Source organism: Bactrocera neohumeralis, chromosome 2 (assembly GCF_024586455.1).
Source record: "Bactrocera neohumeralis isolate Rockhampton chromosome 2, APGP_CSIRO_Bneo_wtdbg2-racon-allhic-juicebox.fasta_v2, whole genome shotgun sequence".
Lineage (NCBI taxonomy): Eukaryota > Metazoa > Arthropoda > Insecta > Diptera > Tephritidae > Bactrocera > Bactrocera neohumeralis.
In genome coordinates, this window is record NC_065919.1 from 50,599,220 (window position 1) to 50,618,405 (window position 19,186).

Sequence of the window (19,186 nt, forward strand, 5' to 3'; positions counted from 1 at the left end):
AAATGAGTATTTTCGGCAATAATTTCGCCTGTCTGTATGCAAATATGTAAATCGTGTAATTATTTTCGCAAAATATTTGCATTTTTATATCTTCGTTGACTTAAATAAATGCATCTTCATGCTATTTACTTATTCTTCTTCGGTCTTCGCTTTCGACAAGCTGGCGCTTTAGTAAACCTGAGTTTAAGGCAAAATCTGAAGGCCATCGATTCGCTGCCGCCTTTATAAATAGCGCAACAGCTTGCTCTTTCTTCTCAGTTTAAATCTTCCTTGTAGAAACTCGGTTGTAGAAAGTGGCTTGTCAATGGCTATTAAATAGTATTAACTGGATTATTATGGAATATTTCTCTTCTCATTTGAAAAGCTTAAAATTTATTAAAGTTCTTCCTTGTTTTTGTAAGACTTTGATTTGCGCAGAATAATAGAATATACCAAAGCATGCTAAAACTATGGAGGGAACACTTCTCCAGCCTGCTGAATGGCAGTGAAAGCATAACGCCCCCATCCATGATGATGGAGCAGACGTTCCATTGCCCGATCTTGAAGAAGTTCGAATAGCAATTACCCGCATGAAGAACAATAAAGCTGCGGGGGCCGATGCATTGCCGGCCGAGCTATTCAAGCACGTCGGCGAAGAACTGATAAGGAGCATTCATCAGCTTCTTTGTAAAATATGGTCGGACGAACATATGTCGACGAATGGAATTTAAGTGCGTTCTGCCCAATGCACAAAAAGGGTGACCCCACAATCTGCTTCAATTACCGTGGGATAAGTATCCTAAACAACGCATATAAGGCTCAATCGATTGTGTGAAAAATTTAAGCCCACCGTCAACAAACTGATTAGACCTTATCAGTTTAGCTTTAGACCTGGAAAATCAATAACGACCTGATATTCACCATGCGCCAAATTTTGAAAAAGACCCGTGAAAAGAGAATCTGCACACACCAACTATTCTTCGATTTTCAAAAGTGGAGAAGGACCTGGCTTCGCTTGGATTCTACAATTAGCGCCACCTTGCGAAAAGAAGAAACGAAGAAACGACAGTAAAGAAGAAGAAGAAGAAGAATATAATATACGTAGGTTGCCTTTTCTATTTCGGGATTTGGCAACCTTAGTGTTGCCGTATGGCAACTCACAACTTCAAAGTAAAGTTTTCGCGCGATTATTTTTTACAACTTTCGACGTGGATTAACTCAGCAACAATTCATCGATAAACTAAGTTTATCATACATCAAGCAACAGGGTTTCTCAATTATATTGTCAATTCAATTGGGGTCGTAGCTCACTCAGGAAACTATTGATGTTGTGCGTAAGGTCTATTGCACGATCGACAGGTGACTGAAACAACTGCATTTTTGAGTACTCAAAGCGTCGATTTGATGAATCACTAGATTCCCGTTCGTAAAAGATAAACTAAGAGGTCAACGTCCTGTGAAGAAGCGGTTGATGCGTTCAGGTCGTGTTTTTGGAGATACCGCATTCTGAGTGGCAAAAGTTCTACGACAATTGGTTTAAGCGCATTCAAAATAGATCAATGGAGAATGTTACTAGTTATTGAGTAAAAATATTTATTATGTACGCTTACGCCTTTATTTGTTGTTTTTCTAAGTTATTTCTTATATTTTTAGTATATTTCTTGAAGTTATTCGGGGTTTAGAGCTACATAAAGGTCTTTTCTAAAAATTTGAAATACTCCATCAGATAGGTAAAGAAATTTTGCTCAAAATATTTGACATATTCACAGCTGCTATTAATATTATAGGAAATTCTGCATTGAGTCTAAATGTACGACCTTTAAGGTCCGCCACCAATTTTCTTACCCTCGACCTACCGTCAGTATGACCCGACAGAATTACACATAGTCATGTTGATCCAACTTTCACGCATTTGATGGGTTCTACATAGTGGGAAGCACTCCTTACAAGAGTCAACCGTCTCGGGATAATTAGATCATCCGTCTAACAGTGGAATCATTCCATTGCCGTTGTTGTTGTAGCGACTAAAAAACTCTCTAAACAGTTGTCCACAAGTGTCCAATTATAAGAGGAATGGTTCTGCCCAGCAGAAAATATTCATAGTGATCGTATCATTTGCCTCCGAGTGAAAATTCTTTGAGGTATGGTTTTAAATTTTTAGTTTGTTATTATTGGAGGTATAACCTGTCGTAATATGAAATATTAGAATGTGAAATATAATCTATCAGATCGTAACCAAGTGCTTCTTATCTGGGTGCGCAGTCACAAAAGTGGCTTATGAGCTCGCCCGCTCCGCAGTATCCACCAACATGGTAGGACAAGAACCTTTCATTGACACCATAAAGGAGCCGCTCCGCAAGGATGAAACATTGGGCAGGGAGGGGTATTGACAACAACTTCTAACCAACTTGTAACCAAATAAATCTTTGTTTACGGCCCGAAATCTGTTTCAGTGTAAAACTCCAATTAAGTTAAACTGCGATATAGATCTCATAGATACAACAGAACATAGAAAACTCAATACACCCAGAAGATATATTGTAACAGTAATTATAACGAAAGCTATTCTTATTTCAAACTACCTTGACTTCAATTAAATAAACGGCCTGTTTAAGTAAAAAGTCGTATCAATTACTAAGAAGTTTAAAGATCATGAACCTATTGCCATATTATGTGCGGAAACATGCCACAGTTATCGGAGAAATCGTTCCCCGCAATGTACGCCCTTCCCACCGTTAATGGTATAAGACTCAAAAATTTTGAACTCAGCACCTCAGCAAAGTGATTGCCATCGATCTTCAATATGCTATTTAAAAGCAAGACTCATTTCTTTGGAAAACCCTAAGCTGCTTCTAACAATGTCAGCTGATTTTTAACTAAATTGAACACTTTATTAATACATCGTATATTTTATAGAACCACTTTTCCTAATAATTAATTTAATATTTCTTTCTTACAGGTTGATTTCGGTGAAGTTTTTATCCCACCTAACCTCGATGTACCAAAACCACGCGTGCTACCGGAATTCAAACGTCTAGCACATGGACTACGCTCGAGCAACATAAGTGTTTTGGATGCGAAAACTTTCTATATACCCAATCTACACTATGACGGCGCCGGTCCAGATGCCTATTTCTGGGTTGGCAATGGCTCCGAACCTAATATTATGGGCATTAAGGTAAGTTATAACGCTGTAATGATTATTACACTCATGCTTGCATTCTGCTCAGGTACCCAATGAGGTTGGCTCACTAGAACCGCTGCGTGGTTATCAAGGTGAAGATATCGAGATACAGTTACCGGGCTCCCTGACAGTTTACGATATCGATTGGCTTTCGGTTTGGTGTGTGGAGTACAGGCATAATTTCGGGCATGTTTTCATACCGAAAGATTTGGATGTGCCGCCAGCGTTGGGTCAAACAAAAATAACGGTAAAATATGCACTTAATGTAAATATCACTTGAAAGCATTATTTGTTGAGTTTTAGTTGACAGTCCCGCCTTATTTATAGTGTATATATTAATGTAGTTATATATGTATATTTAAACACGTCCTATGTATGTATATATTTATATATGTATATATATATATATTATCGTTTTGATCTTATCATTATGATCATTAATTCCCTCATTTATGAGTAACGCATTATCGCATTCTACACTCACTTTGTAACCTAATGATCGCCATACAAGAAATATCTCATTAAACATTATATTCTTATATCTTTCGTATGCATTAGCCTCCATGGTGGTATACACCTGTAAGTATTAGTTTAGACTACCAACACTCATTGTGTAGTACATTCATACAACCTGTACGAAATTATATAAAGAATCGAGTTCTTACTTTGTCAAATCGAAGAATACTCAACTCATTCCAACCGCTTTCAGACCACCACCACACCACGTCCCGTCTACGCCAATTGTCGTGAGATTATACCCGACAAACTGCAAGTGAAATGGGAGTTACAAGGCGAATACATACAGATCGAGCTGTTTGGACGCATTGCCGAGGATCAGTATATGGCCTTCGGTCTATCTGGCGCCAATGGACGTGCGCAAATGTCGCAATCGGATGTTGTTGTCGCATTCTACGATACCAATGCGCGCGTTTTCCGTGCCGAAGACTACTTCATCTCCGATTTGTCGCAGTGCGATGGCCAGCACGGCGCTTGTCCCGATAGTCGCATCGGCGGACGTAACGATGTTATTGTCTGTACGTAAATTAGTATCTCTAATCACATAAAATTCATATTAATATTTCGAAAATGTTTTCCAGTGAGCGGCGATCGCAAGAATAATGTGACCAGCATACGCTATAAGCGCCTCATACAAACCAACGAACCGATCTACGACTTTGCCATACCATTGGATCGCGAAGTGTCCGTGATCGCTGCGATCGGACCGCTGAATAGTCTTATGGAGGCAAATGCGCATTCGCACACCGGCAACGATCACACCATCGACGATGTGCGCATTAATTTCTCATCGCGTGTAAGTGAAATGTATTTTAGAAGCGATAATGTTTCCAACTAATAACTCTTCTATCGTTAGAATGATCATTCGTGCAAGAATTCGCTGTACAGTTTCAAAGATCAGAGCGGTCCAAAGCCCTGGCCAACACGTAAGATCACTAACGAGACCGTATTCACGGCACGTATTGGTCCCACAGGCGGTAAACGTGGTTACACGCCACTCACTGGTATACCTTCCTGGGGTATTGCTTGGTACTTGAATGATCTGCTAATACCAGAGATAACGGTGCAGCGTGGCAAAACTTATGAGTTCTATGTCGAGGGCGGTGATGATCCCGCACAACCTGCCAGGTAAGCTGGACCATCAAACTATTAAACAAAGCTAATATATTTTTCATACAGATACCATCCATTCTATATCACCGATTCACCGGAAGGCGGTATTGGACAAATGACTGGTCTTGAAGTAAGCAAACAAAAAGCTTATGCCGGCGTCGAATTCGATAAGGAGGGTAACCCAATACCGACTGCATGTAAGTACTAACAGTGTTTTTTAAAAGGTCTTAGTTTCCATTGTCTTTATTTTATTGTTAGTTGGACGTTACTGCGAATGGACACATCGTACAGTTGATCTATCAGCCCAGATTGAAACCTTTGAGGAATATATGAAGACCTTGATGCTGGAATGTGTTGAGGGTGAACCGGGCTTCTTAAATTGGACAGTACCATTGGATGCACCAGATCTGCTGTATTATCAGGTAAATTGGAGATTTTCACTATTATAACATATGTATGTGCATTATTTTAATCCGTCCGGCATTCAGTGCTGATATTCCGAATGTTCTTAGTTGTATAGTGTCTCTTTCCTTCAGACGGCAATTTATAAAAATGCAGTTTTGTGGCTGAATATTGTTCATATAAAGAGCAGACAAAATATTCTTACCCAATCCTTAAGACTTTTCAAAAGGCTCTTCCAAAAAACAATATTTTAGAAGATTGTAAGCCATTCTACGTTTTACTCCGTAAAAAAATCAAGGAAAGGGATGCTCATAGCTGCTTGCTGCAGACCTATTTTTAGACTAATATAAAATTTTTAGTTATCATGTTCGTTATAATAATTTCTTACATTTTTCCAGTGCTTCACACATCGAAATCTCGGCTGGAAGATAAACGTGGTCGACGCCACAGACGCATCAACAGCGCTGCAGCTAACCATCACCAATGCGATTGTGTATACAATTTCCGTGCTATTTAGCCTGTTTGTGACGCAAAACATTTTCAGTTTGTCAATAATTGCCTGATAGTGGTGCTGCTGTCACAGCAAGTTAGAACATTTTAAATTTTAAATGTCAAGTGAAAAACGTTTAAGAGGCTGAGGCAAATGCGCAAAACGCACACAGAACACACAGAAATATATTTTCAGATATATACACACACGTGCAATTTTAGTTATTTGGATAAAAATTATAATTTTTGAAACTGTGAAACATATCTGGAAAAAGAGAAAGTATAAGGGCATATCTTTGTAGAGCGCATATCGGTACGATTTTTTAGTCCACGCACACTCATACATATGCATTTTGACTTTTATATAGTATTTATAAGCAGCATATCCGTTTACAAAACAACCAAAGCAAAGTAAATTTGAGAAGAAAGAGGTATTAAAAAAAATAAGTAGTAAAAAATTAAATTTGGTGTTGATAATTTGGTTTCAAAAATAAAAAAATATTTTCTTTTAATTTTATAAAAAATATTTTTTTTGGAAAATAATTTATTTATTTCATTTTTAATTTAAAAAATTATTTTATAATAATTAACTTTACAAAAATTTTAAAAATAAGAATTAATTTTTTTTCATTTTATAAGAAATATTTTTTTTTAATTAAAATAAATTTGTTTTATTTCATAATAGAAAAAATATTTTAAATTATTTAATTTTAAGTAAATTAAAAAAAATATATTCAATCAAAAACATTTTTTAAATTCATTAATTTTATAAAAAAAATATAAAAATAAGAAATAATTTTGTTTTTAATTTTATAAAAAAATGTTTTCTTATTTAATTTTTATTAAAAGTTATAACTTTTTTTTTTTAATTTTATAACAAATATTTTTTTTATTTAATTTTTAATTAATTAAATAATTTAAATTGGTTCATTTTAAAAAATATTTTATTAAAAGTTAAAAATTAAATAAAATAAATAGTTATGTTAAGCTTTTAACCAATTTAAATTGTTTTTATTTGAAATGAAATAAAAAAAATTGTTTTAATAAAAGAACATTATTTTTAATAAATAAATGATTTGATTAAATTATTTAAATAAAATTTAATAATAAAAAAAATATTTTTAATAAAATAAATAAAAATATTTTTAATAAATTTTTAATAAAATATTTTTTTATAAAATTAAAAGAGCAATTATAATTTTTAATTAACAAAAAATTTTAAATTAAATATTTTAATAAAAAAATTTTTGTTTAATTTAGAATTTTTAATAAAAAATAATAACTTTTAATTTAATGACTTTATAAAAATTTTAAAAATAAGAAATCTTTTTTTTAATTAAAAGTAAAATAATTTATTTCCTTATTAATGTTTAATAAAAAAAGTTATTTTATATTAATTAATTTTATAAAATTTTTTAATTAAAAGTAATTTGTTTTATTTAATTATTAATTTTTAATAATAAAAAGTTATTTTATATTAATTAATTTTATTTTATTAAAATAAAAAATTATTAATTAAATTTTTTTTAATAATAGTTTAAAAAAAGTTAATTTTATATTAATTAATTTTATAATTAATTTTTAATTTTCAAATTAATTAATTTTATGCAAAAATTTAAAGATATTTTCTTTTCTTTTATAAAAATATTGCTAAATTAAAAATTAATTAAAAAAAAAATTTTAATTGAAATGAAAAAAAATGTTTTATTTTTCAAATTTATTAGAAAACCAAATTTCAAAAAAATACTTTTTTAATAAAAAATAATCTACAAATGTCTCCAAATTTTGCGCATATCCTTGGCCTCCAAACATTTTCACTTCAAAAAGTTTCAACAAACTGAAAGTTTTGCTAACCAAAATACCAGGCTAATATCATCTAAAAACATATCTTGACAATAATTTTAAGGTTAAAGACAAACAAAAACAAAAATATGATAAATTTAAAATAACGGTTGAATTTGTGTGCATGATTGTTGGATGTGCTGAGAATGTGTGCGTTTGTCGTGATTACAAGTACATACATGCTTACATACATAGCATAGTACTTACATACATAGAAACAAGAGAAAATTCATAAATAAATAGGGCGTATGTAGGCGTGTAACGGTGGATTGTCGCAGTTGCGCAAAGTGACGGCAAACTTTTTTGTATTTTGTAAAGTTTAACAAGAACAAAAAAAATTAATAAAAGCAAAAAAATATTATTCCTTAAACATTTACTTAAAAATTTAACTGTAATATATGTATGTATTGACTTTTTCAAACTTTTTCTAAACATTTTTTTCTGAATTTTCGGTCTATTGGTTTTTATTACTTACGAATAATGCATTTTTTGTGTATGAATATGAAAATTAATATATAATGTTATACATACAACTACATATATACATACATACATACACATGCGTAACGCTGTTTTTGAAATTTAATGATGTAAACTTTTTTATAAAAATATTTATGTATTATACAATGTATTATTGAAAAGACAATATTTTGTTTTTAGCCTTTAAGCTGACAATAATGTTGACACAGGACAATAATAACGGAGAATAGTTGCAATGCAAATAAAAAGCAAAAGCAAAATCGCAAATTTATTGCTAAAGCCGAATTGTAAAGAGAAATTGTTCAATTAAAATATAGTTATATAAAGTAAATAATGTTAATGTGAGACAATAATAAGCAAACGCTATTTGTAAAGTGCAAATGTAATATTTGAAATTTACGCTAATCAATGTACTTCAAATTTATATATACATACATACATATGTAAGTACATATCTGAAACGTACAGACAAACATACATGAATTAAAGAAAGAATCTCAAAAAAAACATACATATGTATGTGTGCGCGTACATAGGTTTCTAAAACTTATGCTGTGCTGCTTGCATGAATTCATGTCAATTTTTTTTAATTTTTTTGATCAAAAATAGATTGCTGCACAACACACATACATATGCCACGCATTAATTGCTGGTGGCAAGCTGAAATTTTTCAACGTTTACCCAGGTGCATAAAATAAAAAATACCTTCATACATACAAACATATCTATATCAATCCGTATGTATGTGCTGTTTAAAATTTACAATATATTAATATTAAAAATATTATTATTGTAATATTTTAATAATATTTTCTGTTTGAAAAATGTATCTGTTTACAGTTTTGCAAAAACACTATATATATTAAACTAATTAGCATAATTTTTACTATAAATTTTGTGTTCTTAAAATTTTGAATAACGTTTTTTATTCTAATAAAATACTAAATCTTAAACCTTTTGAGTTATACTTTGTTTTATGCTTTATGTGAGTCACGTGAGTCAAAAAAAAATTCTAAATTTTTTTTTTCAAATCAATAAATTTTTATTTTTATTTTTTAAATATTAATAACTTATTTTCTTTTTACGGTTTTAGTGTTATTTTTCTTTTTTTACTAATGGACCAGTGTAGATGGTTTTTGTAAGCAAAAAAATTATAGTAGGGTGAAATTAATTAACCCTTAAAATTTCATCCTCGTCCCTCCCCTTTCTCTTCCGCACGTCAGATCGCCCGTAAATTACTTTTATGCTCCTGCAACATGTCAAAAAACCGCTATTGAAAAAAGTATCTATTTTTGGTTCACCCGTTATACTTGTCTAGTTTTCCATAATCAGAGCACAAAACGGGCCTAAAGGACTAATATTTTCGGTAAGGATTAATTTTTTTAAACACCGCCATTTTGTCAATTCTTGATATAATTTTCGTCAGTAAGTTTATATCTCCTGGCAGAAAATTTTTATACCTTGCAATATGTTGCTGCAGAGTATAATAGTTTTGTTCACTTAACCGTTGTATGTATCGCCCAAAACTAAGCGAGTTAGATATAAGTCATATATAAATCATCAGGATAGGATGACGAGACGAGTTGAAATCCGGCTCACTGTCTGTCTGTACGTCTGTCCGTCCGTCCGTGCGAGATTTAAAGTTACAACAACTAAATTCGTCTAGCGCAAATGTTAAGTATAAGAACTCTTACTGACAATGTGAAAATGGATAAAATCGGATGGTCACCACCTCACCACCCATATAACGGTACTATTAAAAACTATTAAAAGTGCGATAAATCAGTAACTAAATACGCCAGAGACTTTAAACTTTACACACGAGTTGGTATGAGGAGGCTTTTAAGGATGTTAAGTGAAGTGACATATCTCGCTCAACCGATTTCAATAAAATTCGGTATGTGGCATTCCACCAATATTTTTAGGTTACAGTGCAATAATGGGCGGACTACGTTTACTTCCTTTATAATAGAGTATCAAATTCGTTATGGCTACGGGATCAAAACCCAAAATGTATCAAAATGACTTACGGATTATTAATGTAAATTCAATTCTGGAACTCATTACTTACTCATAACAACATATACGGATTCAAAAAAAAATCACAAAAAACAGGTGATTTTTCTGACTTTCAACTGGTTATAACCCCTTATAAAATTAAAATTGCTGCGTTGGAGGTATCGAGCGAGGGTTTATTACTTTTGATATTTTTTTAAGTATATATAAAAATTTTTAATTGATCTAAATTGTTAATATCGTCATTCATCTCAAAAAATGTCATGAGTGAGCTCACTTAGAATCCGCGATATTTAGGCAACGCTTCTCTTGAAATTACAGCAAATTTTACAATAATTCAGATCTCATTTCACTATCTTCGGGATGAACATATACAAAAACTGGCTTCGATTCGTCCAAACATAGTTCAATCGAACAAACGACTAGCATAAAACGATTTGCTATTACTTTAGCTGCATACACTTTTTTTCATAATACTATTGTGGGCATAAAATAGTAAGACTTTTAATTTAAATTTCGCGCGAAAACCCATTCGTCGTAATATTTTTTTCTAGGTTGGTATGACTGTCAGTGATAGCTAAGCCAAATGTCACATCAAAATAATTATTAGTGTTTAGTATACGCTTGTCTTTCTGAAGTACATAAAGTGTATTCGGCAATTTTTACGATGAGTGAAATTATTCAACAAAGAAGTTCCATTAAATTTTGTGTGCGAAATCAAATTTTCTGATGCCGAAACGTTCGGAAGGTCGGAAAAGGTCTTCGGTGATAATTGTTTGTCGCGAGCAAGTCTTTTTGTTTGGTAGAAATTTTTCAAAGAAGGTTGAGAACGCGTTTACGACGAACCGACGAATCGAGGACGGGCATCAAGAGCAACTGATGATCAACATGTCAATAAAATAAACGAATAGATGCTTGAGAAACGAATCAGAGTTCTTACTGGCATCGTTGGAATATCGGAAGGGTTAGTGAAACCCATTTTGAAAGACCATTTGGGCCTAAGAAAAGTGAAAGTACGATTGATTCCAAAATCAAACAGTTTTTTCGAGAAACAGCGTCGCGTTAACGTCTATGAAACAAATCTTTCCGACTACCAGAATGCCATGAAACATATTATTCCAGGTGATGAGCCTTGGATCTATGTTTAAGAACCGGAAACAGACAATCATTCGGCCGAATATCGCGGCAAAGGTGAGCCAAAGCCGAAAAAACCACGTTAAAGCAGGTCAAAATTCAACGGTGTGGGTACAGTTTTCTTCGGTAATCGAGGTGTAGTGCAATTCGAATTCCTTCGACCGGCCAAACTGTCAACAAAGAATACAGTTACGCGTCTTTTGCGCGAAGCTATTCGTAAAAAGAGGCTGGAGTTACGGGCCGACAACTCTTGGTTTTTGCATCATGATTATGCACCTTCGCATACTGCAGTGTGTCTTCGTGAGATTTTCGCCAACTGTTCGACTGTTTTAGCTCCATGTGACTTTAGGTTATTCAGCAAACTCAAACGATCGCTACGGGGAAACCGTTTTGAGTCAACTGAAGACATTAACCGTGAATAGCTATAGTATGCGCATTAAAGGATATTCCAGAAATTTACCTTAACAACTTTTTCGAGGATTGAACCAAATTGAACCAAGATTGTATTGTGACCAAGGCGGATTACTTTGAGGGGTACGACAAAGATTTTGAAGAATAAATTATGAATTTTAAAATTATGAACAAAGTCTTACTATTTTTTGCTCATAGTATGTAGTATATGGTAAGAACTAAAAAAACTTGTTAATCTTTAACTTGTCTAGCCGTTCGTGGAGTGTCAAATGTCTACCTATGTTTCCTCGTGTATATTAGAAGTTCGCTTCAGAGGCACACTCAGCTAAAATCTAGATCTGCTCTCTAGAAAACATACAAATATTTTTTCATATACCTGAAACTGTGCCGCTTAATATACTCTTCCTTTATTTAATTAGAATAGTGAAATTGTAATTGTTAATATTTTCAGTGTTTTTGTTGATCTTATTTATAATATTGTTTTTGTAATTGTTACTATTGTTGTCATGATTCTTTTAACTATTATTATTACTGTTCATCAACATCATTAAACGAGTTTGTAGTGTTTTATTCAAACAAATTTTTAACACAATGCATCTAGATATTATCAATTGATATCTATATTTTCTTCTTCGCGAGAATTGAAACTCATACATATGTATGTACACTAGACAATAAAAATGAAGGCAACAAATTGTAATACATTTCTTTTTGACAATAAAACGTACTAATAGCTGTAATTGTAACATAACTAATTTAAATTAAGTAAAAGATATTTGAATTGCAAATAAATAAATTTAGCATAAGCAAATGGACTTAAATAAGTAGTAGAAATATAGGTTAGGTTAATAAATGCCCTAGCAGTACGAAGCACAACTATTTTAAAATAAGTGTTAGCCGTAAGTAATAGTAAATAATATGTGTAGGCATATGAGAGACAATACAAAAATTACTTACAAACATATGTAGGTATGTGGTCAACCATTTTTAATGAAATAAAGCAAGTTACATAAATACAGAAAATAAATTGAGCGCAGCAAATAGTTTGAAATAGTTTCAAATATACATTTAGTACCTGTACATATTTGTTTTTGCAGCGCCATAACTGAAATAATTTATTTTTGTAATAAACTTATAAGCCGCTTATAAATAGTCCTAATAATTACACATTTTTAAAATGCTATTTAGGGTGCTTTTGAAGAAAAAAATGTTTACTGGAATGTATTTTTAAAATTTAGACTTTTTCCAGATTTTTTGAAACAATTCATTTTATTTCCTAAGTTTATTACATGCAACTATTGAACTATTATAAACAAACGATAAAAATGTTTTAGAACAAAATTGTAAAGATATTCTCATACAAAGTTTTTAGCACCTAAAAACCATAAACACCTAAATCTAACTATTTTAATTTTCTAATTATGTTTTGTTCATTGATATCCACGCTTTTTTCTGTGCAGCAGCTCAGCTATGTATGTATATTCCTATTTACTCTTTTTTTCTTCTTCTTAGTTACTATGCTTGATGAGCATAAAGTGGCCGCAAAATGTCACCATTTATTAAAATTTTTCGATAACGTCATTTCGTTGTAAGTTTTCCTCATTCACTCAAGTTATTTTGCAAGCCTGCGTTCTCTGGTGTGCTTAGGCCTCCAGCGTTCCTGCTGCCTTGTGGGTTCCACGCTAGTGTTTTTCTGAAGCTCTCATCTGGCTGCAAGCTCAATCATATCTGATTTACGCCTGCATATATTCTTTTCATTTGCAAAGCTTGAAATTGTGATTTATTTATGCCTTATTTTGGTTTTATACTTCTTATGTTCTAACTGAAGCTTCGAAGCGTAATTTCACGGTAGATAGTTTTTATAAGGTTATCCATTTTAAGGTTCCCTACTTTTTCAAAAAAAAAAAACAAAAAAAAAACACAGAAACTTCAAATTTAATGTGAAATATTTATTATCAATCGAAAGAACACTCTTTGGCATTTATTGTTTGAAGATTACCGCTTTCAAATGTTGGCCGCGGCTACGTCTCAGATTGTCCATCTGTTGAGTCCAATTTTCGATGACTCGTTCGAGCATTTCGACTGGTAGCTGGCGAATGACACGCGTGATGTTTCGCTCCGAGCCCAGAATCGAAGAGAGGTTGTCCGCATAGACCTTAGACATTCCCATATACATGTCCCCACAGGAAAAGCTTAACGCTGTGGCCAATCGATCGACCCAAAAATGTAACTTCGTTGTGTATCAAAATATTTCATGGTCAATAGTTTTTTCTAACATTTAACGCTCAAGAATCAATGAGACTTAAAACTGAACTACATATATTTAAAGTTGCTGAAGCGATAATACGTTCACCAGCACGCTGGTTCAAGTTCTAAAAACCGGAAGAGAATGCTCATTGGAAATAAATGTTGCGACGGAAAAGAGCTAAGGTAAAGCAGAAACTGAGGCCTTTTCCAAAATATACTTGTAAGACAAAACGTACTACAAATATGATACCGAAAAAGTCGGAGAGATCATTATGAACGGTATATCGCCCTCGACAGCAACTATTTGGATTAAATACCATTATTTTTTTTAAACGAATCCAACTTTTCCGACCACCTGATGTATGTATTTTGTGAAGTTCGTTAATTTTTGTATACTTTTCATATGAAGTTTTTATTTTAATTTTTTTTTTATAGTTCTACATATTATGTTTACACCAAGTGTAAAGTAACTTTAGGGCTTATATCCGCTTAAGAAAATTAAAAAATCGACTTGTTTTTGTGTAAGTATCGAATTCACATACATAGATACATACATACTTTGGTCCGTTTGTTAAAATAGATGCGAGTATTTACAGTTGGCTTGAGTTTTTCAACACGATAACGACCCCAAGCACTGCTCACGAGTCGTTAAGTAGCCAAAATACATATTAAGATTCTGGATTGGCTAGCTCAAAGTCCGGACCTAAACTCCATAGAAAAATCTCTGGGTGTTTATAAAAAGAGCCGTAGCTGCACGAAAACCTCATAACAAATATTCTTTAAGGAAAATAGTACAGGCAGAGTGGAACAAAGTAAGTCCCACCCAATGTGTTACTTTAGTCCAAACAATGCTGAAGCGTTGCACTGAAGTGCTACGCAATAAAAGATATCCAACTAAATATTAGTTTTTTATTAAAGAAGAATTTCAAAAAATAAGTAAATTTTTCTGCGATGCCTTGTTTATATGACCAAATAGTTGCTTGGAAGAAACTTTCATACTATAAGTGGCGTGACTTAATTATATGAGCACAAGTGTACAGGCATATGGTATTTGAAAATATGCTCCGAAAATTTGAAGTCGATCCTGCAATACGCATGAAAATTTCACACGATCCGCTTAGATGTACAGTTTGTTCAAAAATATATAATATGATAAAAAACAGTTTTTGGGAAACCGCCATTCCGTCAAAAATCATAATTTTGAGCAGTCCTTCGAACATTAGGTGCATTCTTCTTTTGTAATGATCATCTTTTTGGTTCAGGAACTTTAGTTAATTTTAACTATAGAGAAATCTTGTTGTCGTTGCAACACCAGAAAACATTTCTGGAGTAATTTCGAGGCATGTGAGTTCCTTAATACAAAAAAAAAAACATACGAGTTGCAGGAATATAAAATGTTTTTTTTTTGAACTTTCTTTTCTTACTTCTTTTTATTTATTATTATTTTGGTTAAATGGTTATACACTGCTGGTCATTAGGTTAGACGCACGTTTACTTGCATTACAATTGTTTAAATATTTATTATTTTAATGGTGAATGACAAAAAAGTTGGTATGCAAAAACATGGGTACTTCATGACACTTTCAATGTAATATTCAAATGATTATTCAAACTTAACAAAATTGTGTGTTTCAAACATTTTCTTAAAGCTACTTAAAAAACGGTGCCTTTTTCTTGGTCATTAGAATAGACGCACTTAGGATATTAAATTTTTTATAAGAAAAGTTTTTTTTTTTACTTAAATTTTTAGTTCGTGTTAATATTTGATTTATTAGAAATAAAAAAATAATTTCAGTAATGAGTACTTCCTCCTTTGTTAGTAATAACTTCAAATGTCTGGTCCTTCATAGAATGATACAGGGAATCTATGTAGGTCAAGGAAATCTCGCTCCAAGCACGTTTTATAGCTGCAGTTAATGCTTCCTTACCTTCGTATTGCTTTCCTTTTTCGTATACCTTCCGTGTTAGCCAGCCCCAAACATTTTCAATTACTTTAGGATCTGAAGAATTTGGTGGCCAGGTCATGACATTAACGTTTTGACTCGAAATAAACGACTTTACTACTCGAGCGTTATGAATAGGAGCACAGTCTTGTTGAAAAATCCAAGGAATTGGGCCAAAGAGATCGCTTAATTTTGGCAATACGGACTCCAACGATGTTTTGAAGCGATCGCCGTTCATCTTCTGATTGCTAAAAATCAAGTCAGTTGTTCCATAAAACGTGATGGCACCCACACCATGACTCCACCTGCTCGGCTGTGGTGACATCTTAAATATATGTAGGACATCTTTCCACAAATCGTGATAATAGTATCGAAAGCCATCAGGGCCATCTAAATTAAAACGTTTTTCCTCAGTAAATACAACTGAACGCCAATCATTAAGTCAAGTGCCAGATTGAACAGTCCATGTCATGTATTCTTTCGCGAATCGAAGACGTTTTTCTTTGCGTAGTTCATTTAGGGGGCGAGGTTTTTCTTGATTTTTAAACGCTTTAGGTATTCTGCATTTCTGATTGTATGCTGAGCAGTTGAAAGGCTTGCTTTTACTTTGGCTATTTCCGTGTTTTTCATATGCCTCTGGATCCTTTAAATATATATCAACGGTTCTGGAGGTACGTTTTATCTATTCGGCAATATTTCGATTGGATAGTCCTTAGGAGTAAAAAAAAGTGTACTTTTTCACGTTCCAATAAGCTCAGGATACCAGCTTTTCCCATTTTTCCTTTAAATGTAGCTCGAAAACAATTTATTTGCTTATTTTTAGTACTTTCTCAATAGAAAAAACTGCAGGTCTTTACGCAAGACGATGAAATGTTATGTGCGTCTATTTCAATGACCAACCGAAAACGCACGTGATTGCCATAGACATTTCTGGAATCTTCGAATGTACAGTTGTTTTTGCGCAAATCAACCAACTATGAGCAAATATATTTCGGACAAGATTCGAACTTTGAAAAGAAAAGCATTTTGGACAATAAGAACAAGCATGATTATAAATATAACAATTTATTAAAAAAAAAAAACGTTGATGCGTTTAACCTAAGACCAGCAGTGTATATTGGTTGTATCGCACAGTGGAAGCTGAAAATTCCATGCCACATACTACATACATATGTATATGTAATATGTTTTAATGAATCGTAAGCAACAAATAAACTCAATTTCTATCTTTTTGTGATACGTTGTTTTGCATTTCAGTTGATGATATACATACAAGTACATACTTTTTAAAGAATATTTAAAAAAAATTGATTTTCATAAAAACCATAGCTTATTTAGATACTACGCCTACAATAGAAACGCACAAATTTGTAATGACACGCCATTACAATGAGCAAGAAGCTACAAAAATAAAGTTTAAAACAAGAAAAGTTTAAAAAATTAGAAGAAAATAGTAAAATAAAGCATAAATAGTGGAAGAAGACGCACACAACGAGCAAATCTAACTGCAATTACAAACACATAGACATATGTACATATATTTAACACACATACAAATCCCTATACATATATGTACATACATACATGTATATATATGCATACACCTACAAATATACATATGTATATACCTACATTTACACTTGTTGTTGAGAATATGCCAACGATCCGACACTTTCCGTTTTGTAAAATAGAAAAATTACTCAATTGGGTAATCCAACACACACATACATACATATATGCATAGAAACACAGCAAATATACATACATATGTAAATATATATATGCATATGTTTGTGCTACTTAGCATTAAATTGTAGTTGTAAGTAAATGATGATGATATTTCCATATGTTTAGAAGGATTTTTAGATAGCTCTATTGTTCTCATTAAAACTCACACACTGTGAATATTTGCTAACTAATTAAATTCAATGAAAAAAATCGCTACAAATATGCATACATACATACATACATAGGTACATACATTTATTAAGCACTAAAACACGAACTCCAATTACCTAAAATAGTTAAAGCAAGGCGATTATGAAACTATTGTAACTTCATTCTGAAAAAACAAAAATCGAATTACAAAAAAAAAAAAAAAAATAAAAATAAAAAAATCAAATTAAATAAATTTATGTAAATTGCATGAACTTTTTCACTCTTCTAATAAAATATTAACTACATACATATTTACATACTTACATACATACATACATACATATGTACATGCATACACACATACATACATGTGCACATGCATACAAAACTGAGTAATCATAAAGTAAAAACATAAAAATAAATTAACGACACAAACACACACACAACACATATTTTGCGCAAAGAATTACAATACAAATTGCAGGCATTGCAATTAAAAAACAAAAGCTAAAATTTCATAAAAAATTTAGGATTTGTAAAGACTAGCTTAGTGCAGCGCAGTAAAAAATAAATAAATTTTAGCGAAATGAAAGTGCGAATTTTTGAAATTCAAACACTAAAGTGACAACTGTAATTAAAAAAAAAATACAAAACTTAAAAAATAATAACAACAACAAAAATTCAAACACATTTGGTAATAGATTGGCAATGCGTGCAGTTAGCCGGCAGCATTTTGTGGCAAAAGAAATAAAATTGTTTAAAAATACACACACACATATCTGCATACATATGTATTGTATACACACACATACAACGGTACTTTGAGTACAAAAAAAAACTTTGTCATTTAAAGCATTTTAAAATTTATAGACAATAAAAGGTAAGCATACAAATTCATAGTACACACACACACACACACAGACACACTCACATGTAGACACACACAAACTTGCATACAATAAAATTGCTGTCAAAAAAGTGACAATAAAAAAAAATTGACAATAAAAAAAATAAAAAAAATTTACAATAAATAAAAATATACAATAAAAAATAGACAACAAAAAAAAATGACAACAAAAAAAATTGACAATAAAAAAAATTGACAATATTGCCAATATTAAAAAAAATTGACAATAAAAAATGTTGACAATAAAAAATGTTGACAATAAAAAATGTTGACAATAAAAAAAGTTGACAAAAATAAAAATTGACAATAAAAAATGTACGAAAATCTTTGGCACCCAAAATTTGCTGTTTAAGTGCGAGAATTCAAAAAGCAATTAATTGTATTCAAAATTTACTGGCGTAAACAGATTATACATTTCTAAAATAAGCAAAATGAAACACTAAAATTACTTTCGAACAATTGCAAGTGTATGCAAATAGTAAGGAAGTGAAGAAGTACATGTTGAGAAAAATTTAAATTTAACTACTAACAATAACAATAACAATAAAATGGTTATAAACACATTACATCTGTCTTATATTGAATGTAATACGAAAATTATTGAACAATAATAAATGAATAATAAAATAAATTGTTTTCACCTTA

General features: G+C 31.8%; 1 protein-coding gene and 1 long non-coding RNA gene across 2 annotated transcripts in view; both read left to right on the forward strand.

Annotated features, from left to right (window-relative positions):
- The window catches only part of LOC126754187 (protein Skeletor, isoforms B/C), a 90,374-nt gene extending 84,273 nt beyond the window's left edge, over positions 1-6,101 (forward strand). The window contains exons 5-12 of the mRNA XM_050466153.1: positions 2,939-3,157; positions 3,210-3,410; positions 3,873-4,197; positions 4,261-4,475; positions 4,536-4,807; positions 4,859-4,989; positions 5,051-5,214; positions 5,593-6,101. Of these exons, the coding sequence (XP_050322110.1) occupies positions 2,939-3,157; positions 3,210-3,410; positions 3,873-4,197; positions 4,261-4,475; positions 4,536-4,807; positions 4,859-4,989; positions 5,051-5,214; positions 5,593-5,757 (1,692 nt within the window). The 3' untranslated portion in view covers positions 5,758-6,101. The remainder of the gene's footprint in view (positions 1-2,938; positions 3,158-3,209; positions 3,411-3,872; positions 4,198-4,260; positions 4,476-4,535; positions 4,808-4,858; positions 4,990-5,050; positions 5,215-5,592) is intronic.
- Positions 6,102-7,265: 1,164 nt separating this feature from the next.
- LOC126752217 (uncharacterized) lies at positions 7,266-19,186 on the forward strand. The gene is made up of 2 exons (XR_007665978.1): positions 7,266-9,514; positions 9,545-19,186. It is a non-coding gene; the product is annotated as an uncharacterized LOC126752217 (long non-coding RNA).